Source organism: Rhinatrema bivittatum, chromosome 9 (assembly GCF_901001135.1).
Source record: "Rhinatrema bivittatum chromosome 9, aRhiBiv1.1, whole genome shotgun sequence".
NCBI classification, from domain to species: domain Eukaryota; kingdom Metazoa; phylum Chordata; class Amphibia; order Gymnophiona; family Rhinatrematidae; genus Rhinatrema; species Rhinatrema bivittatum.
This window is the reverse complement of record NC_042623.1, coordinates 116,234,176-116,256,158: the sequence shown is the minus strand read 5'-3', so window position 1 is coordinate 116,256,158 and position 21,983 is coordinate 116,234,176. Positions and strand designations below refer to the sequence as shown.

Here is a 21,983-nt window from a genome sequence, read left to right as displayed (position 1 = left end):
AGAAAAGATCAACTGGCAATAAGTCTTTTTTTATTACATCTTGCATGCCATAATACCTTATATGTTGTATTACAGTGCTTCCTTCATTTACAAAGATGCCCATGGACCTCACCATTCGAGCTGGTGCATTGGCACGATTAGAATGTGCTGCCTTTGGCCATCCAACACCACAGATAGCCTGGCAGAAAAATGGTGGCACAGATTTTCCTGCTGCACGTGAGAGACGCATGCATGTAATGCCAGAAGATGATGTGTTCTTTATTGTGAATGTAAAAATTGAAGACACTGGAGTCTACAGCTGTACTGCTCAAAACAGTGCTGGAAGTATTTCATCTAATGCAACACTTACTGTACTTGGTAAGAAGAGAAGCTGATGTGTACCTTATTCAACTTGCCTGTTTTATTGCTAAAAGTATGGATTCAGAATCATCTTTGTATATGATATTTGCTCAAAACAGTCCTTAGTCACTGCTATGGCAATGTTACATTCTCTATATAATTCTCTATATAATATAATGTGACACTTTTATACCAGTTGTGAAAAACACAAATTTAGCAGGCGCTGTTTACTGATAGCCTGTTTCTCACACAATTAGTTCCCATTCTTTTACTAACCTCTTGAGCAAAAGCCACAGCCCTAGTTTCCAGCAGAAGCTCAAGGATAGATTCTGCAAAAACGTTTCTCAAATACTGCAGCAATTGTGGCACATTTGCATATATTTTTATATTAAATGCAAATTTTTATTTCACTTTATATAAACTTTTCTGACATTTCTTATGTGTCAGGTTAATTTTTTTTTTTTTTTTTAATGGCGAAGGGATCTTAGTGATCAGTGTTGGGAAGGTAGAAGGGAGTTAGAGAATAGGGAAGGTGAAGTGAATCGTTGTCACGGTTTCATCTGCTATGCAGTCTACCCGTGCCGAAGTTCCATCTGCTGTGCAACCTTCTTTCTACCCAGGGTCCTCAGCAAACCTTGCCGACAGCTCTACCAGTTACCTTCTCACTGATCACACCAATCCTCAGCCTCAACCCTACCTGCCTGCCCAGTGCCTCAGTGCTTTATTCTAAGATTACAACAAGTGCCTCAGAATTGTTCAGGGGCTGGAAGGTCCCACTTTGAACCACATGGGACACCATAGTTCTGCACAGGTCAAAGTGTGATGCTCTAGCCCCGAGCATCAGGCAAGTAAGATATGGCCTGTGATGTACTGCTGCTACTGTTGTGATCAAAATCATGGGCAAAGAGTGGAAAGATGCGGTGGCGGCACTGCTGCTTCTTCCATTTCAATCTGGCCTCTTGTCTCCTTGCCTTCCATGGGAATAGGCCAGTTCCACAGTAGTTCTTGTGTGGATTGGGGGAGACCGGGAGAGGGAGGTTCCTTGGCTATAGCCCATTAATGAGGTGGCACAGAACAAATAAGCAAATTTAAATGCTGTTAAAAGAAGACAATGACTTTTTTCCCTAGCGTGTAGACAGATGGATTCAGGATCAGTGAGTTATGCTCCCCTACCAGCATATGGAGACTGAGCAAGCTGACCTATACTCCTGCAGTGACCCCAGCCTCCCAGTATTCTCCGTCTCTAGCAGATGGTGAACGTGCATCTCCCTGTGGGAATTACTTAGGATTTTTTGGAAGGAGAAATTTGACTTCTGGAAAAGAAAGCCCCGCTATCCTGCAGTGAAACCAAAAGGTCCTTCCCCCAGTTAAGAATTCCTTAGGTGATTTCCATGGTCCCTCAGAGGTGTGCCTTGGTCCGATAGCTGGGTATCCCGGTGAGGAATAAGCTGCTCATTCAGCTGAAAGACAGTGGGTGCAGGAGGCTGAGTGTGGCGGTGGCGGCAGATGCCCTCTTTCCTCACAGCCGGAGACAGCCTTTTTACTCAGCTAGTAAGGCTGAGTTCAGAGGTAGGTCGAGATCACATTGAGGCAGTGGGTCATGGAGGTGATATCAGAAGGATATGGGCTTTCGGTAGGTCTCAGTCCTTTTGTCCTCGACAGCCTAAGAAAGGAGCGGGCTCAGGTGGAAGATCTTCCCGAGCTTCGCCATGAAGGTTTGCTGATCCACCTTCGGGAACACGAGATAGGGGGAGTCCCCTTTCTCTTTTACAGAGCTAGTTTAAGATCACATCGGATCAGTGGGTGCTGGAGGTGTTACGAGAAGGATATGAGCTGGAATTTCACAGTATTCCTTGGGACGTGTTCATGGTGTCTCCTTGCCCCTTCCCGCAGAAGAAGGAGGCAGTGGAGTTTACGCTTTAAAGGCTCCTCAGGCTGAGGGCTATGGTTCTGGTGCCCACGTCTCAAAAATGTATGGGGCGATATTCTATTTATTTTGTTGTGCCCAAGAAGGAGGGTTCCTTTCATTCCATCCTGGATCTCAAGAGGGTCAACCATCATTTGAAGATGACTCATTTTCAAATGGGAACCTTATGCTCTGTGATAATGGCAGTGCAGCCTGGGGAATTTTTGACCTCCCTGGATTTGTCCGAGTCCTACCTTCATATTCCCATCCATTTGGAACACCAACATTTTCTGCGTTTTGTAGTTTTTGGGCGTCATTATCAGTTTTGGACTCTGCCCTTTGGTCTACCCACCGCCCCCAGGACATTTTCCAAGGTTATGATGGTAATAGCGGCAACAGCTTCGAGAACCGAAGGGAACCTGGTGCACCCATACTTGGACAGCTGGCTGATTCGTGCCAAGTCTCAGGAAGAGAGCCAACTGGTGAAGTACAAGGTTGATTCCTGGTTGCAGGAGCTCTGTTGGATGTGAAACTGGGCAAGAGCAGTCTTCAGCCATCCCAATCGTTGGAGAATCTGGGGTTCTGTTTCGACATGGAACAGGACAGAGTTTTCCTATTGGAAGTTCGAATTCAGAAATTGATGTCTCAGGTGCATCAGTTGGTGAACACTATACGCTCGACGACATGGTCCTATCTACAGGTACTCTGCTTGATGGCAGCAACCCTGGAAGTGGTGCCATGGGCGAGGGCGCATATGCGTCCTCTACAGTGCTCGCTACTCTCTCGTTGGAACCCGCAGTCTCAGGACTATTCAGTTCGGCTCCACTTGCCGATGGAAATCTGCTCTCACCTCCAGTGGTAGTTGAAGGAGGCTCATCTGAGAAAGGGAGTTTCCTTGTCCTCCATGACCTGGTTGGTACTTATGACAGATGTGAGTCTCCAGGGTTGGAATGCTCACTGTCAGGAGCCGACTGCCCAAGGGTGTTCGAATGCCAAGGAGTCCCACTGGAACATCACGTACCAGGAAGCCCGGGCGGTCTGATTGGAATGCTTGCAGTTCAGCCACTGGCTGCAGGATCAAACGGTCTGCGTGATGTCGGACAATGCAGTGACGGTGGCCTACATCAGTTGCCAGAGAGGAACCAAGAGCCAACAAGTGTCACAGGAAATAGACCAACTTATGGAATGGGCAGAAGGACATCTACGGATGATCTCAGCCTCTCACATTGCAGGAAAAGACAATGTAAGAGCAGACTTTCTCAGCAGGGAAAGTCTGGACCCAGGAGAATGGGTGTTGTCAGGCGAGGCATTTCAAGCTGATTGTGGATCGCTGGGGCCTTCCGTTCCTAGACCTGCTGGTGACTTCTCGCAGTGTGAAGGTTCCTTGATTCTTCAGTCGCAGGAAAGATCTGTGGTCCCTGAGCATAGATGTTCTCGTACAGGTCCTCCTGTTTCTACCATGGTCCTTGCTGGGCAGGATAATTCGCAAGATCAAAGGCCACAGGGGACTGGTACTCCTGGTTGCACTGGATTGGCCCAGGTGTCCATGGTATGCAGATCTGCAAAGGCTCCTGGTGGAGACACCCCCCCCCCCTTTATCTTCTCCACACATGGATCTGTTGCAGCAGGGACCAGTTCTTCACAAGGATCCGACTCTGTTCTGTCTTTCAGTTTGAGAGGGCTTGCCTGTTGAAGCATGGATATTCTTTTTTTTTTTTTAATTTATACTTTATTCAGTTTTTAAAAAATAAAACATCAACTTTGTAAAAGAAACATGGTATTAAATAACAATACATAGGTAATTATATTTAACTTCAAGAAAATACATTTCTGTGACTTTACCCATTAGACCACCAATTTGGGGGGGTGGACAGAAGAAAAGAGGAGAAATAAAAGGAAATATAATATTTTAAGGCTTTCCTAATACCCTTTTTTATTTACTACGATGAGCTCTAAGGGGCGGATTTTAAGAGCCCTGCTCGCGTAAATCCGCCCGGATTTACGCGAGCAGGGCCCTGCGCGCCGGTGCGCCTATTTTACATAGGCCTACCGGCGCGCGCAGAGCCCCGGGACTCGCGTAAGTCCCGGGGTTTTCCGAGGGGGGCGTGTCGGGGGCGGGCCCGATCCGCGCAGCGTTTTCGGGGCGGGACGTAGCATTTTGGGGGTGGGTCCGGGGGCGTGGTTACGGCCTGGGGTGGTCTGGGGGCATGGCCGCGCCCTCCGGACCCGCCCCCAGGTCGCGTCCCGGCGCGCTAGCGGCCCGCTGGCGCGCAGGGATTTACGTCTCCCTCCGGGAGGCATAAATCCCCCGACAAAGGTAAGGGGGGGTTTAGACAGGGCCGGGGGGGTGGGTTAGGGAGGGGAAGGTGAGGGGAGGGCAAAAGAAAGTTCCCTCCGAGGCCGCTCCAATTTCGGAGCGGCCTCGGAGGGAACGGAGGTAGGCTGCGCAGCTCGGCGTGCGCCGGCTATACGGAATCGGTAGCCTTGCGCGCGCCGATCCAGGATTTTAGCAGATACGCACGGCTACGCGCGTATCTACTAAAATCCAGCGTACTTTTGTTTGCGCCTGATGCGCCAACAAAAGTACGCCAAATCGCGCTTTTTGAAAATCTACCCCTAAATGTTCTCAAGCTGTAACAAAGCTCTCTTAGATTGTAAAAAATATTTTAATTACTCTGGTTGGAAAAAAATATAACTGCCCCTATTATATTTGACAGCACATTTGCAGGGAAACCTTAAAAAGAATGAGGCTCCTAGGAAAGATTCTAATTTTTGCCCCCATAAATAAAGCATTTACTTTCTTGAAATACATTTTCATTACTTCTCCTAGATCTTTTTCATTAAAGAAAGTAATCAATATTGGACATCTCTCAATTTTGTAACTTGAAAATTAAAGAAAATCTGTCAGGTTATCAAGATCTCTCGGGGCTTATTGCATCTGTTGCTGTTCTTATTAGGTAGAAAATAAACTTTGTCCAGGGGTGGAGCACTTTCAATAGGAAATTCCAACACTTCAGAGAAATAACGTTTGATTGTAATTCGGGGAAATGCCCCCATTACCCTGGAAAGTTGAGAACACGTAAGTTCAGATGTCTTAACACATTTTCGATATTTTCAAACTTCCTGTTGATGTTACCACAATCTTGGATTATAGTGGTTTGAACAGTTTTTATTTGCTTTAAGTCACTTTCCATTTTCTCAAAAAATCTCTGAGGCTTCCTGCTTTTGCACATCAAAGCTCTTATTCAATATTTCCATTTGTTGGGACAAAGAATTTATCTTAGCCGAGCAATCCATAAAAGATTTAGCTATGGCAGATGTTAAATTCCATAGCGCATTGAGACTAACCACCTCGGGCTTCTGTAGGCCCAAACATTCTCCGGGTAAGGAAAGGGAGTAAGTTCCTTGCCTCTCACCTCCTCCTGCCGCTTGAACGTCCCCTCCTTCCAGTTTGAACACTCTGGGTACACTCTCCTCGATCGGGGGGTTCAGCACGAGCAACTCCTCCGGCGCTGCTCCCGCTTCCTGCGAGGCTTGAAGCCCAACACCGGGGCTCAGCCTCAAGCTCGGCGTCGATGTCTCTCTAGCTGCTGGAGCTGGTCTTTCATCTAGTGGGCTAAGCGAAACTTCCTCCGAAGTTTGGTCGCATTCTCCTCCATGCAGACTAACAGCCGGAGCACTTGTCCTAATTTTCGCGGGTATCACGGCGCTTTGCAAGATCGTTTTTTGTCTGGAAGGTAGAACAGGTTTTGAGGGGTAATTCCTTACTCTGCCTTTTCTTTTTGGTGGCATTTTAAATCATTTGAAGTAAGAAAATTCACAAATATTCTCCTGAGCAGAATGCAGTGCGAAACATGGATATTCTGTGATGATTGCCACTTTACTCCATGCTCGGGCTTGGAGAGTATTTGAGGATTGGTGTGAGGAGTGTGGTGCTCTTCCTCATTCAGTTAAGATCCAGCTCATTCTGGACTTTTTGCAGGATGGGTTGAATAAAGGATTGGCCTTTAATTCCTTGAAGGTTCAGGTTGTGGCTCTTGCCTGTTTCAGAGGCCCAGTGAATGATGGTTCCTTGTTGTCTCATCCTGATGTGGCCCATTTTTTGAAGGGAGTGGAGCATCTTAGGCCTCCCTTGAGGTTACCAGTTCCATTGTGGAGTCTCAATTTGGTGCTGGATTTCTTGACAGGCCCTACGTTTCGACCACTGAGTAGCCTTGCTTTGCGGTTACTGACCTTGAAGACAGTGTTCCTGGTGGCTATATGTTCTGTGCCTTGAATTTCCGAACTGCAAGCCTTGTCTTACCAGGAGCCATTCCTTCAGGTGACTCCAGGGGTGTTACAGCTGCATACTGTTCCATCCTTCTTGCCCAAAGTGGTCTCAGAATTTCATTTGAATCAATCCATTTCCTGCCGACCCTGGATAAGTACAGGGATGCAGAGGAGTATCGCCTTCTGCGCCTCTTGGGATGTTGAGAGACTTTCTGAACCTTTCTGGAAGATAGATCGCCTGTTTGCCCTCCATAGAAGAAGTAAGCTGGGCACTCTGGCTTCGCGGGCTACAGTAGCTCGCTGGATTAAAGTGGTGGTAACAGCCTTGTATGTGGATGCTGAAAAGCCATTGCCTACGTAAGTTAAGGCTCATTCCACTAGGGCTCAGGCCGTGTCATGGGCGGAGGTTAGGTTGTTGTCTCCCGTCGATATCTGCTGAGCTGCAATGTGGTCCTCCCTACATACTTTTTCCAGGTTTTATAGTCTGGATGTGCAGGCCCAGGAGGATGCAGCCTTTGCACATGGAGTGTTGATTAGACCGCGGGCAGCCTCCTACCCTGTTTGGGAGTAGCTTTGGAACATCCCACTGGTCCTGAGTCCATCTGTCTACAGTCTACACACTAGGAAATAGAGAAATTACTTACCTGATAATTTAGTTTTCCTTAGTGTAGACAGATGCACTGAGCTGCCCGCCCTTGGCTGCCTGATGAGTGTATCAGTAGTCCTCCTGTTGGACTCCAGGTCCCAAGGGATTACTGGTAAGTGTTCATCCAGTCCCTAGGTTGGGGTACCTAGATTCTTATGCGAGTTCAATGTTTCTTGTTGGTTGAGTACAGTTATGGTTGCCTGCTTTTAATCAAGTTTTTTGCTAATCTGTCCATAATTGCTTTTGAAGAGAATACTGGCAGGCTGGGGTCTCTGTAGGAGTATATATACTGTGACGTCAGCTTGCTCCGTCTCCATCTGCTGGCAGGGGAGCATAACCTTCTGGTCTGAGTCTATCTGTCTACACTAAGGAAAACGAAATTATCAGGTAAGTAGTTTCTCCATATTTTTTTAAATTTCACATTTCATATATGCCATGCTAATTGGTGACAAATACTAGAAAAGTACAAGATTCAAACTTAAATGGAAAAATATAATTTTTTTCCCCAGAAACACCTTCATTTCTACGACCATTGGTGGACCGAACTGTTACAAAAGGTGAAACTTCTGTCCTGCAATGTATTGCCGGTGGAAGCCCTTCACCAAAACTAAACTGGACAAAAGATGACAGCCCCTTGGTGGTTACAGAAAGACACTTCTTTGCTGCTGGAAACCAGCTGCTGATTATTGTGGACACAGACATTGAAGATGCTGGAAAGTACACTTGTGAAATGTCTAACACTCTTGGAACAGAGCGAGGAAATATTAATCTTAATGTAATTCCTATACCTACTTGTGATTCTCCTCCAAATGCACCATCAATGGAGGATGATGGATGGGCCACAGTTGGTGTTGTGATCATAGCAGTGGTTTGCTGTGTGGTGGGCACCTCCCTTATGTGGGTGGTCATCATATACCACACAAGAAGAAAGAATGAAGAGTGCAGCATCACAAACACAGGTGGGTAAACTGAATCTTAAGTAGCAATCTTAAGTAGCAACTTTCCCCATGGAGAAATGGTGTATTTAATGTTTATATATAGAACTATAGTTGAGCTGCAGTTAAATATCAAAAAGTATTTTTGTTGTGTTTGAATGGTAGCAAACACGGAGTTGAGTTGGATCGATTTGTATAACCTCATATTGAAAAGTTTTTCCTAGTTTTTCAATGTAACTGTTTTTAGAATAATCCACTTTGAAGTGCTGAAAAGCAGAATATAAACATCAATAAAAAATAATAAATAATAGCATATTATGGATCTGAGATTTCTCAGGCTTTTAGTTTGAATAACATTTATTTTATTTATTTATTTATTTAAAAGTGTTTGTATACCGTCTTTACAAACAGTGTTTAATCAAAACGGTTTACATAACTAAATAAAAAACAAATGTAAATAAAGATTTAAATTTAAAAGAACATAAAGATTATCAAATTATAAAAGCTCAAAATTACAAAAATATATAATAAAAATAAAAATCTAAACCAATGAATAGTTTACATAATAAAAAAATAAAATAAAATAGATTTGAGAATGGAGATGAGAATTTGGTGATCAACAGTATCAAAAGCCGCGGAAATATCTAAGAAAACAATGAAGTGATCTGTGTAAGAATCAAAAGCCCGAAATATAGTGTCAAATGAAGTCAACAGAAGAGTTTCAGTGGAGTGACCCTTGCGAAATCCATGTTGGTTTGTGTGTAGTATGTCATTTTCTGACAGATAATTTGATAATTGAGATAACACTACTGATTCAATCAGCTTAGCTAGGGATGTTAATGTAGCAATGGGTCTGAAATTGTTATGAGGTCAACATGGCGCTTACATGTTTAAACAGGTTTTAAAAAGTTCAGAAGTGGCTAGGCTATAAGTTTTTGGTCCTGTTGATATGAAAATCCCTTGCCCCATAGCTTTGCATAGTCAACAGATCATGGGTAGTGTCATTTATTTTATCTTTTTTGTTTGGTTAGATTTTTTTAAGGAAGGGAAGGTGATATGGCATTGCATTGTTTTATATGCTAACTATACCTTTTGCTTGGGATCTACATCTGATCCTCGAGGAACACAAATAACATGCATGGTTTACTTAAATTCTGCCAATTCTTAACCAATATGATCAGTTCATAGAGGATTACAAATAAAATAATATACAAATATATCAATACAAAGCTACTTTTCAGTCTAGACTGGTAAACAAGCAATCATCTTTATTGAAACTTCCCAAAAAAATTTCAGTTCTTTCCTGTGCTGCCCCAGCAGGGTCCTTCTCAGGATCTCTAAGGAGTGGGTTGGAAGGCCCTCCTCCTCATCTTAGGACCCTTCTACAGAGGCCATAATATGATCATGTGTCTTAGACAGTTTATTTAAACGATTTGCATATATTTAGTCTGTGAATAACCGGTATATTTCTTCTTGTTCTGCAACACTAGTCTAGCCAAATGAGTTGTTTCTTCCTACCAGCAAATGGAGGTAGAGAGCACAGATTTATCTGTGATGTAATCACAGGTACTTGCATGTGGTGCAGTCCAGAAAATTCCTCAATATTCTCTACCTCCAGCAGAAAGTAGGACATACTGGTGGTGGAACAGGATTGTTTCTGACCAGGCCGCTTAACCCTTGATGTTAGAATAAGTCAGGGTTTTCTCCAGTGTCCTAGTGCTAGGCTTCTATTTTTTGTATACCAAGATAGCGTGCCTACTCAGGCAGATCCTAGCCCCTGAGGGGTTTGAGTTGGTAGATATTTCTTGTTTTATGAGGATCCTCTGAGTCTGCCACCTGCTACTCCCCCCTTCTCTCCTTCATCTGGTTTCTCTGCCTTTAAACATTTATTTAAAGAAAAAAAAAAAAAAGGAAACAGGAGAGCAACTCCAAAACAGTTTGAGGCTCTCTTTATGGGAGCAATGTTGCTGGCATTGGGGGTAAGTTCCTATAAGGTTTGGGGGTGACCCTTTCAGCACAACTTTAATTTGATCACTCATGCCCCTGATGAAAAAGGAAAAGGGTCACTGGTACTCGGCTTGTGGCTATAAACGTGCTGCTTCTGCTTCGGGGATTTTATCCATGACTTGTCTCAAAACTGTAGGAGGACACAGAGATAGTTCTAAAGCCTCCATTTCTTTTTTTTTTTTTTTAAATGTATGCTTTATTACATTTCTTAGTATATTTTACAAAATGAAAAAGAAAAGAAAATAATTGAGTTACATTGCAATATTTTTAACAAACTTACAATTAGTAAGATAAAAGAAATAAACAAATGTAACATCAAATTTTTAGTCCACATTATTGGGAAGCCTAAATTTACTAGAAGATTTTAAGGCAAAAGCCACAAAAAATGACATTAGGAGATATATTTGCTTTTAACCAGTAACAATATCAAACATAGTAGCTGCAATCACCCTATCCACCTTTATCAGCAAGAAATGTTTCCAGGTGTACAGGATCAAGGAAGACTAATTTATTCTTTTGAATGTGATCAAGCACTTGCATGGAAATTTGAAAAAAAAGTGGCCCCAAGAGCTAACACTCTTTGTCTCAGTATTAAGAACTGCTTCCTTCTCAATTGCATATTCCTGGAAACATCTGGGAACACCTGTACTAGTTGACCGCAGAAACAGAAGCCTTTATTTTTTAAATATTTTTGCAACAATAAATTTTTCTCCTGTTCAAGGCTAAAGGCCACAATCAAGGTGGCTCTTGTCTAGATGTCATCAGTTGAGGACTCCAAAAAAGATGTTAAATTGGGACTCTCAACAGATAAGGCATCCATACCCCCCTCAGGTTCTATCAATGCTCTCTTAAAGTTAGAAATATAGTACATTTTAGATATCAGCAAATCATTAGGAATACTTAGTATTTCTTTCACATATTTCTTAAACAATTCCTGTGCTGACAATAATCTCGTGACAGGAAAATTCAGAAATCGTAGATTCTTACTTCTCATACTATTCTCTAATCCTTCTAGTTGTCTATAAATAACCAAAGTATCTTTTATAAAGGTAGTCCCTGTCCTTGCAGAGAAGTAACTTGCATAGCCGATGACATACTTGATATCTCTAGCTGATCTATTCGTTTTCTTTGGTCTTCTAGTGATTTCTTGGTTTCAGAGGCAAAGTTAATGGATTGGGACATGGATTGAGATAACCTTCTCTCCATTTCCATTACAGCCCTCCAAACATCAACCAGAGTAATTTTTCAGGCTCTGTCGCTTCAAGATCTATTTCTATATGTATATTACTTGCACACACTGCTGTGTCACTTCCCCCATCAATATTACCGACTAAAGCCTGATCAGATGATTTATTTCTTCCGTCGCTAGTTGTTATCTGCTCAAGGAAGTTAGGGGTGATTGTTGTAACACAAACCCCATTACTTCCAGAGTCCAAGTTGAATACCTGGTTCTGGGCGGGACTAACAGAGGCCCCTGACGAGAATGCTATATCTGGAATAACCTCTCTTGAGGTTTGACTCACCCTTCGTACAAGGTGAGAGTCCATCGGGTCTTTCACTTCCTTTACCACAGGTGTGGATGCGTTGATCTTCATTTTCCTTTTCTTTCCCATCAATTATGATGAAAAAAAATCTTCCAACAAAATCTTCCCCAGGGGGTGTGCCCCTTTTGGCACCCAGATTTAAGTTGGCACAGCAATCAATCCCAAATGATGTCGGGAGGGGCGGGAGTCAGGTCACACGCTCCACCGGGTTCAGTCCCTCTAGCCCTTGCACTTTTCAGCACCGTTTCTCCAGGGGAAGGCTTCCCTAAAGCCTCCCTTTCTATATCAGCAGGGATGGCCACCATGGGAATTGGGTCCTCTTTTTCCTCTTCAGGGAGCGGGGCCCTGGAGCCTATGTTTTCAGTGGGAATGGCTGCCATTTTAGCTGTGGGTCCCTCATAACATATGGCCCCCGCGGAACAACCCAGCTATTTTTGGAGCCTTCACATTTGTTCCCAATTGGGGATGAGATCTCTGCAGATCCTTTTCTTTCAAGCCCTACTTCTTCAGGGGAGTTCTCCCCAGAGTTCTTTAGATTTCTCCATTAGGCCTTTTGTGCTATTTATTGGCCTGCTGTTCTTGGAGTCTTCTGGCAGGGGACCTGTTCCTTAATATGTGGCTCACTTGTTTACCCATCAAAAAGAGTTTGAGGGACTTGTGATTTGGGAGATGCCGCTCCTCCTCAGAACAAAGAGTCTATTTTAGAGGATCTGTATGAATTTATGAATACCAGTGAGCTTGAACTCCTTAGAGGAGAGAGAAATACCTTCGGTGAGAGAGGATGATTTGGTTATCCAGATTTTCCATGGGGATGAGACTGTGCTCCTTATTGATCAGGTGGTCGCCACCCTAAAAATTTCAGAAGACAAACCAGAAGAAGCTCCTGAATGGGATCCTATTTTTAAGAGTCTGTATATCCACTAAGAGTTTTCCCCTTCACTCTGAGTTGGAGGACATGGCGATAGCAGAATGGAAATCTCTAGATTTTGAGCTCAAGGAAATTAAAATTTTAGAAAGCTGTATCCATTATCGCAGGAGCCATTACAACATTAGTTATTGATGCCCAAGCTTGATGTACTGGTTTCAGTGGTTACAAGAACAACTATTCCTGTAGAAGGCGGCACTTCTCTTAAGAATCCTCAGAGTAGGGAGATTTCTCTTAAACACATGCATACCTCTTTTGAGTTGTCATTACAGGTAATAATTTATGGTGGCTCAAGTTCTTCTGCACTGAGTCTAGCAGCGTTTCAAAGGGGACAAGGCTGCCCATTTACAGTCAGCTTCAGCCTTCATTGCAGATGCTTTCTATGATCTTATCAGGATATCATCTCACTCAGTTACTAGTGGCCCTTTAAGACAATGGTGGTCCCAAGAGGCTGGGCTGCCATCACGTTAAAGGGACGCTCACTGTGGTCTTTTGTGTCACGTTGTGTCATCGTGGCGCCATGGAGCCACGATGTGTTTTCAGGGGAGGGGCCCCTCTATTGTAGTGATACCCTCACCTCATGATAATGGGACCCCCCTCCTGCGAGAACAGGTTGCTTTTTGATGAATCGAGGGGTTAGCCCAGGGGTCGGGAACCCATGGCTCGCGAGCCAGATATGGCTCTTTTGAGGGCTGCATCTGGCTCGCAGACACGTGTCACCATACTTCGCGGTTCCCCGCTGACCCAGCTGCTCCCCGGTCCTCCGCCGCCCGGGCTTAAAATGCTGTCAGCCCGGGCGGAACGCGGCAGGACAGCTGGAGTCAGCGGCACCGGCGTGCTCTCTTCTCCTCCCCCCCACCCGCAGCCCGGAAGAGGAAGTGGAGAGCATCGGGTGCCTGCGCGGGAAGAAGAGACCACACTAGCGTGGTCTCTTCTTCCGCGCAGGCACCCGATGCTCACCACTTCCTCTTCCGGGCCGCGGGGGGGAGGAGAAGAGAGCACGCCGACTGGAGTCATCCGGGTGCCTGCGCGGGAATCATCGGGTGTCAGCCGGGTGCCAGCGCTGGAGTCATCGAGTGCCTGCGCGGGTCTTCCCGCGCAGGCACCCGATGCTCTCCACTTCCTCTTCCGGGCCGCGGGAAGAAGAGAGCACGCCGGTGCTCTCTTCTTCCCGCGGCCCGGAAGAGGAAGTGGAGAGCATCGGGTTCCTGCGCGGGAAGAAGACTGCAGCGCGGCTGGAGGAAAATGAAAATCTTCAACCGCGGCCGATGGGACTCCGCCTTCGCCTCGGCGAGGGCTGAAAATGAAGGAGGTTAGCGTTGGGAGGTGGCTGCTGCTGCCGCGAGTTCCGGGGGGGGGGGGGGGGAGAGAGAGAGTGAATGAGCGAGCAAGCATGTGTGTTTGAGATCCTGTGTGTGTGAGTGAGAGATTGCATGTATGTGAATGATTGAGAGCCTGTATATGTGAAAGAGAGTATGTCTGTGATTGAGATCCTGCCTGTGAGAGAGAGAGCATGAATGTAAGTTTACCATTGGGAACCTGTATGTGTAAGTTTGTAATTGAAAACCTGTTTGTTTGAAAGAGTATGTGTGTATGATTGAGATCCTTTGTGTGTGAGAGAGATCATGTGTATGTATGATTAAGAGCCTATGTGTATAAGTAAGAGAGAGATCATGTGTGTCTGTGTCTGATTGACAGCTGGTTTAGGTGATGGAGCATGTGAGTATGTGATTGAGAGCCTGTGTTTAAATGAGAGAGAGAGACCATGTGTGTCTGTGTGATTGAGAGCTGATTTAGGTGAGGGAGCATGTGAGTATGTGATTGAGAGCCTGTGTTTAAATGAGAGAGAGAGACCATGTGTGTCTGTGTGTGATTGAGAGCTGATTTAGGTGAGGGAGCATGTGAGTATGTGATTGAGAGCCTGTGTGTAAATGAGAGAAAGAGAGGACATGTTTGTAAGCATGTGAATGAGAGTCTGTGTGTGAGAGAAAAAGACAGCATGTATTTATGTGATTGAAAGCCTGTGTGTGTGTAAGCGTGAAAAGATAGACAGCATGTGTGTAAATGTGTAATTAAGAGCCTATATAAGTGAGAGAGAAAAAACATTTGTATATGTGAGTGACTGAGAGCATGTGTGTATAGGTGTGTCATTGAGAGCCAGTGTGAGAGAGAGCGCTGGTATGTGACTGAGAGAGGAGAAAGTTCCAAGCAAACCACCCCACCTCCTGCTAATTCAGAACAATCTCAGGACACCTGGATATCAAACGTTCCCAGGTATGCAGAGCAAAAAAATTTTTGTATCCTTATTATTTTTCATTACTGGATCTTTGTGTCTGCTATTTTGAAATATTTTGTTGGTATCTGGAAATGTTTTATATGAGTTTTTAATTATTGGATATTCCACTCATCAGCTGTTTCGAAATATGTTCTTTTTGTTAGTACAGTTTTACTGCTGATGATTTTATATTTCTTGATTTGTTTTATAAGGATGTGTGATGTTTCTTTTTTCCTTTGTTACACTGCATACAGAGACTCTGGCTTGTTGCAGTTTCCAATTCAGTTTTTGTCTGCATGCTTCTTGTTATGCGTTTTGGTCTCTTTATTCTATGTTAGGTGAGGGACAGCACGTGATTCAGGTGAGGTTTTCTGCTGGCGTGTAGTTTCTGTGTAGGACTCTATAGCAGCCTGACTTGGTCCGTTTTCCTAATAGGAGATGTATTGGTGTCTTAAGGCCTGGTGTAATATTTTCAGAGACTTATTGTACTTTAAAAGTGTGATCTTACATAAAATGCACACATTTACTTGTATTTAGTTTTAAACATATTGTATGGCTCTCATGGAATTACATTTTAAAATATGTGGCGTTTATGGCTCTCTCAGCCAAAAAGGTTCCTGACCCCTGGGTTAGCCTGTATATTTAGTAGCTCTGGTGTACTGCTGAATATACCCGGCTATTCAGAATTTAGCTGGATAAGTCTGCCTGGCTAACTTTAGAACAGTTCTACAGGACAATCAGACTTAGCTAGATAAGTTGTCCAGCTAAGTCTGAATATCTGAGTTAGCTGGATATGTTAGCCAGCTACCTCTGCTCCTCCCAGTTTTGCCCCTGGAATGCCCCTAACTTATCTGGCCAAATTTTAGCCAGTTAAGTGCTCAATTATTCATTTAAACAAATAACTTCTAAGTTATCCAGATAAATGAATCTGATTATGGACCTCCTTATGTAGAAACTGGTGTATTGGTTGCCATAATCTTCCAAGTGCTGCTTAAAGTAATCATCTTCAAAAACTGAAGTAGATAACATTTGAAATTATCATGTGTGTGTGAGACAGCTATGTATTGTTCAGACTGCCATCCTTTGGGTATACTCTATGATGTATTACATGAAAACGGGGAGGCTAATATTCAAAGCCATTTAGCCAGATGACTCACAAGTTATCCAGCTAAATGGTTTTAATATTCCCTTTGCTTATCTGGCTAAGATATATCAGAATAAGAAAGAGGTGTGCTGGGGATGTTCTGAGGCTGGCACAAGTTAACTGGATAATTTAATCTGACTAAATCCAATATTTGGACTTGGCCAAATAAATTATTTGGCTATCTCTAAATGTGCATGAGAACAGGTCTAAAGGTATCAGGGAAAAAAATAACCAATTAAGTGGAACTGCAGGTTTACAAAAAAAAGTCACCCTATTATTTCCTTCCTCCCCCCCCCTCCCCCCACGACCTCAAAATCTTGGGGCTGGCCTGGGCCAAGCCTGCAGCTCCCCCAAACTATTTATTTGATCTGGTACTGGCCAGCCCCCCACCAGTCCTACCAAAATTAGCCCTCCAGCCTTCCCCTCACCCTCCCGGTACCTTTAAACTGTACCATCTTTAGCTCAGGTCGCAGTAGCAGCCTACTGTGACCCAGGCCCGGTGCTTCTAGGATTGCTTGGGAAGCCACCCTGAGCTGAAGCTTCCTGCACATTAATAGAGACACCAGACCTGGGTGTCAGTAGGCTACTACGGCGACCTGGGCTGAAGGTGATACGGTTCAAAGTTACTGGAAGGGTAGTGGATAGGCAAGGGGGCCCGAGAGTCTAATTTTGTTTGAATTTTACAGGACCAGGGAGCAGGTAGGGAGAGACTGGCACTGGTTTAAATAAATAATTAGTCAGCTAAAACTAAACTTATCCAGCCACATGGTAGCTGGATAACTTTAAACGAGGATGTTCTGTGGGACATTTATCCAATTGAATATCCAGGGTAAGTTATCTGGCTACCTGTAGCCAGATAACTTGTCTGCTCACTAGCTTACTGAATAATAGGTCCAGGAAATATTAGAAGCTAAACATTACAACTGTGCTACAAATAGTTACAACTGAAAAAGCATATGCAGTATGTGGGTTATTACATGAGTTCAGTTGAAGTAAGAGAATTTATTTTTACAAGCCAATGGAAATGACATTGTTACTAGTGATAATTTGGAGAGCATGACTAGCATACACTAAATATTTATAAGTTATTTTCAATAAAGTAGTGTAGTAGCCTTGTTCTCCTTTATTATGTAGAAATAAAGGTCAACAAAAAATGTACCTTTTTATTGAATTCACTTAACATCTTTGTGACTAGCTCACTTTATTTGCTCTGTGCAGAATAAGCTATTGTTGTTACCAAAATATTCAAGTAAATTAAAGCTGCATTGAATTGGTGCATGTGATTATTTTCAAACCTGTAAAACATTATAAAGTAAAAGGATAGGGGCAGTGGATAGATGTTTGTTCAAGGAGACTAAAAGCAGAATGTATAGCCATAGGAGGAATATGGTAATAGACAAGGAACTTTATTTCTCTGTTGGGTCCTTTTTCCTTTTTTCAAAGTTTTTGATCATTTTAATTTGAAGGTCTTACGATGTTGGGTAGTTTTGATGATTCCATATAGTATCCTGATCATAAGATCATTGATGCAGTGCCTGGAAAAAATGTTCCCTATAGGAATGTGCAAGCAACCCAACAAAGACTCGAAAAATAAACTTTAAAGCTGTGCTCACCCAATGTTTTGCAGTGTGTTTAAAAGTCTAGATGAAACCGCATCAGCAAGCCTGACAACGGCAGTGTAAGCACTTGCCATCCGGACCACTCGTCATTTGCGGCGTGGGTTAACAAATTCAAAGTGTATATTCCAAAACGTTATTAATGACATCTGTTCCTCAAGGTACAGTAGAAAGAGTCTTTGTTGGGTTGCTTGTTTTAAGGCAATAAGACTAGTTGAGGTTCTTTTGTTTTTTGGATTGCCCTATAGGAATGTAACAGGACAAACAAAAGAGCGAAGTTATCTCATCAAGGAAATCAAAAAAACAAAAGGGAAAACCAATTATTAACTTACATTAAGTTGCTCACTTGCTATTTTTTTAGGAAATTTTTTATTTTTCGCTCCATAAGACGCACTTTTTTTCCCCCAAAGGTGGGGGGAAAATGTATGTGCGTCTTATGGAGCGAATATAAAAAAAAAACCAAACAAAAATCTAACAAACACCCCCCCGACTCCCCCGACTCCCCCAAGACCTGCCGACTTAATTTCCTACACCCCCCCCCCCCCCCCAAGACCTGACAAATTAATTTCCTGCAACCCCCCCCCCCCCCCAAGACCTGCCAAACGTCCCTGGTGGTCCAGCGGGGGTCCGGGAACGATCTCCTGGGTGTGGGCCGTCGGCTGCCAGTAAACAAAATGGCGCCGACGGCCCTATGCCCTCACTATGTCACTGAGACCGACCGCTGCTATTGGTCGGTCTCAGTGACATAGTGAGGGCATAGGGCCGTCGGCGCCATTTTATTTACTGGCAGCCGACGGCCCTATGCCCTCACTATGTCACTGAGACCGATCGCTGCTATTGGTCGGTCTCAGTGACATAGTGAGGGCATAGGGCCGTCGGCTGCCAGTAAACAAAATGGCGCCGACGGCCCTATGCCCTCACTATGTCACTGAGACCGACCAATAGCAGCGGTCGGTCTCACTGACATAGTGAGGGCATAGGGCCGTCGGCGCCATTTTGTTTACTGGCAGCCGACGGCTCACGCCCAGGAGATCGTTCCTGGACCCCCGCTGGACCACCAGGGACGTTTGGCAGGTCTTGGGGGGGTCAGGAGGGTGGGGGGTTGCAGGAAATTAATTCGGCAGGTCTTGGGGGGGTCAGGGGGGTGGAGGTTGTTAATTTAAAGGGTTGGGATGGGGGGGGGGGGGGGGTTTGGGGGTTCCCACAGAAAGAACAATTTTCTGATCTGGGGAGTGGACCGAAATGGCCCTCCCCAGACCCAAAAACAAAATGGGGAGAAAAAAAAAACTATGCACTCCCCTAATTTGCTCCATAAGACGCCCAGACGCAGAGCCGGTTTAGCACAATTTTTTTTTTTTTTTAATTTTCCCCCTCTGAATCCTAGGTGCGTCTTATGGTCAGGTGCGTCTTATGGAGCGAAAAATACGGTAATTTGTATGTGCTTCATATATAGGAATGTCACATTATTCTTTTTTGTGATGTATGTATGGATGTTTATTCTGGTCTTTCAACTTCTGATCTACTTTACCAATGTAGCAACCCTCTCACACTTTCTGGATTGGATTTTATATACATATTATATATGTGTATATAATTACACACACTACATTAAGAGAAATATGAATATGATTTCCTTGTGCTGAATCTCTTTTTCACGTAAGAAACCGTAAGGTCTTCTCATGTATGTACAGCAGGGTTTCTTGTCTTGGTCTTTTTGAGCTTCTGTTTACTAGTTTGCTTCAGGTTAGATGGTTGCCAGAAAGCTAAAACTTGGATGAGCATGCAGTGTTTCTTTGAGTTTCATCCTTCTAGGGGTAATGGCTGAAGGTCTCTCTTATGATTGTTTCTCTGGCTGTGGGTTATATGTTACTACAAGGAGTATTCCGTGAGGTTTTTCTCTTTTTATCAGTCTGTTTTCCCTCCGTGTTAATGATGATGCAATTTTCCTGGTGTTAGCCTTTTTGTTTGAAGGATTCAGTTAGTACTTTTAAGTTTTTCACACTTTTTTTTTTTTTTGGATCATATGTGTCAGGGCTAAAGAACTAACTACATTTTTTATAATTTTCAAAAATTCAGGCATTGCTCTGGAATAGGAACATCTCTAACAAGTTGGATTGTATTATCTCAGAGCTGGCTGCTTTCGCATAGGTCACAGCGAAATAGGTTAATACAAAGCACCTCTGCCAAACCACAACATCCAGAAACTACTACAATAGGGGTTAATTTACTATCTACAGTATTTAAACAAAATTTCTCTCTATAAACAAAATAGTTCATAATAGTTGTACGTTCTCTTGAGGAAGAGGGGAGAGGGGTTCCAGAACACTCCTTGTAGAAATACCTCTTACTCATAAACAGTAAATTCAAAACCCTAATCTTATAAGCATGTACTACACATACTAATAATATGGACTGCGTAATTTTATTCTCCATGATTATGCATGAGGAGGATAGTTCCTGAGTCGTGAGTGGCAGAGTTGTGAATTGATTATATGAACCCCTATCCTTGGTATAACTGGTGAAAAGAAAATTAAACTTTTTTTTTTTTTTTTTTTTACAGATGAGAATTTTGTGTTTACATCCTTTTTTAATAGCACTAAACCTTTGGGGTAGATTTTATAAAAGTATGCTGGATTTTATAAGATACGCGCGTAGCTTATAAAATCCGGGGTCGGCACGCCAAGGGGGTGCACATTTGTGCAACCTGCGCGCGCCGAGCCCAGCGCGTGCTGCCTGTTCCCTCCGAGGCCGCTCCGAAATCGGAGCGGCCTCAGAGGGAACTTTCCTTCCTCCTCCCCTCACCTTCCCCTCCTTTTCCCTACCTAACACACCCCCCCGGCCTATCCTTCCTCCTCCCCTCACCTTCCCCTCCCTTCCCCTACCTAACACATCCCCCCGGCCTATCGTACGCGCATACCCCTTTGAAAATCTACCCCCTTGTGTTTAGTTTCTGCACTTTTATCACATTATGTTTGTGTTACCAATCTTTGTGGATGCTGCTTTTCAAATTATTGACCATTGGCAATGTGATCTGGCACATGACTATAATCAGATTTCACGCAAGAGCTTGTTTTTGCAGGCCATGAGATGACTTAGTTTAATGCTTCCTGGATGGTTTTGTGATATTAGTTCAAGGAACTTTTAATATGATATATTTCATTGAAAACTTTTTCTGTTATGTTTGTCTATTTAATTACAGATGAGACTAACTTGCCAGCAGATATTCCCAGTTACCTGTCTTCCCAAGGTACATTAGCAGAAAGACAGGATGGGTATGGCTCATCTGAAAATGGAAGCCATCATCAGTTTGTAACTTCTGTCATGAATGAATACATCTTACAACGAGATAGTAATGGTAAGTTCATGAGAAAAAGCTAATTTGGATTTTATAGCAGAAATATCAAGTAGAATTGGTCATTTTTATTGTTTGTTTGCAAACTTCTTCAATCCTTTTAACCCTTATGAGCAACATTGTTTAAAGCAGTGTCACAAATTACCTGGCATGAAATGGGTTTACAGCAGAAACAAATGTGTAGCAAACAATATGCACTGATCAATATATCTTAACAGCATAAAAATTTTCATTGTAAATACAGTCACCTAAGTGGTACATGTTTGTAAATACACAATCAAATATGGGCCCTTGTTTTTATGTCATATTTGATTGTGTATTTACAAACATGTACCACTCAGGTGATTGTATTTACAATGAAAATTTTTATGCTTTTAAGATATATTGATCAGTGTATAATGTTTGCCACACATTTCTTTCCGCTGTATTTTCTCTATATGTGTGAGCTGTTTACTCCGTTCCCCCCCCCCCCCCCCCCCCATGTATGAAATGGGTTTATACAGTGTGTGAAGCAATTTGTGACAAAACAACCTACCAATCAAATCTAAGTTGTGGGAGCACCATTTCTGACACTTGCTGAAAATGTCTGTTAAGTTATGGCTCATTGTCTTCCCTTTAGTCAGGGCCTAGCACACTCACAAATGAAATCTGTAAGCTTCATTTTTTGTAATCTTGAAATCTGCTTTTGCTGAGGTACTATGTCAAAGGCGTTAGCAAGTTCTGAAACTGTATCCATCACATTTCCCATACCCAGTTTTCTGCTAACATTCTCCAAAAGAAAAGGGCTGGTTTGGCAGGACTTGAACCCAAACTGATTTATGTAGTTTATTCTCTCTAGCTGTCTCCTCATTATAAATCAACCCAAAAAGCAGAGGATATAAACACACCAAAGAGGTAAACTGCAAAACAAAAAGGTGTGTCCAAACACTCATATTCATCTATAGACAAAACATGTCTTCAGTGCATATAGTATTTTTATGCATATAGTAATTTTAATATTCATATAGTAGAGATGCGTTTGGTTT

The 21,983-nt window shown here is 43.3% G+C and overlaps 1 protein-coding gene across 3 annotated transcripts in view; it reads left to right on the top strand.

Moving 5' to 3' along the window:
• Window positions 1-21,983, top strand: part of LRIG3 (leucine rich repeats and immunoglobulin like domains 3) — a 266,498-nt gene that overhangs the window by 233,434 nt on the left and 11,081 nt on the right. For all 3 annotated transcript variants that reach the window (XM_029615808.1, XM_029615807.1, XM_029615809.1), the window contains exons 14-16: window positions 76-357; window positions 7,670-8,119; window positions 20,806-20,961. In XM_029615808.1, the coding sequence (XP_029471668.1) occupies window positions 76-357; window positions 7,670-8,119; window positions 20,806-20,961 (888 nt within the window). The remainder of the gene's footprint in view (window positions 1-75; window positions 358-7,669; window positions 8,120-20,805; window positions 20,962-21,983) is intronic.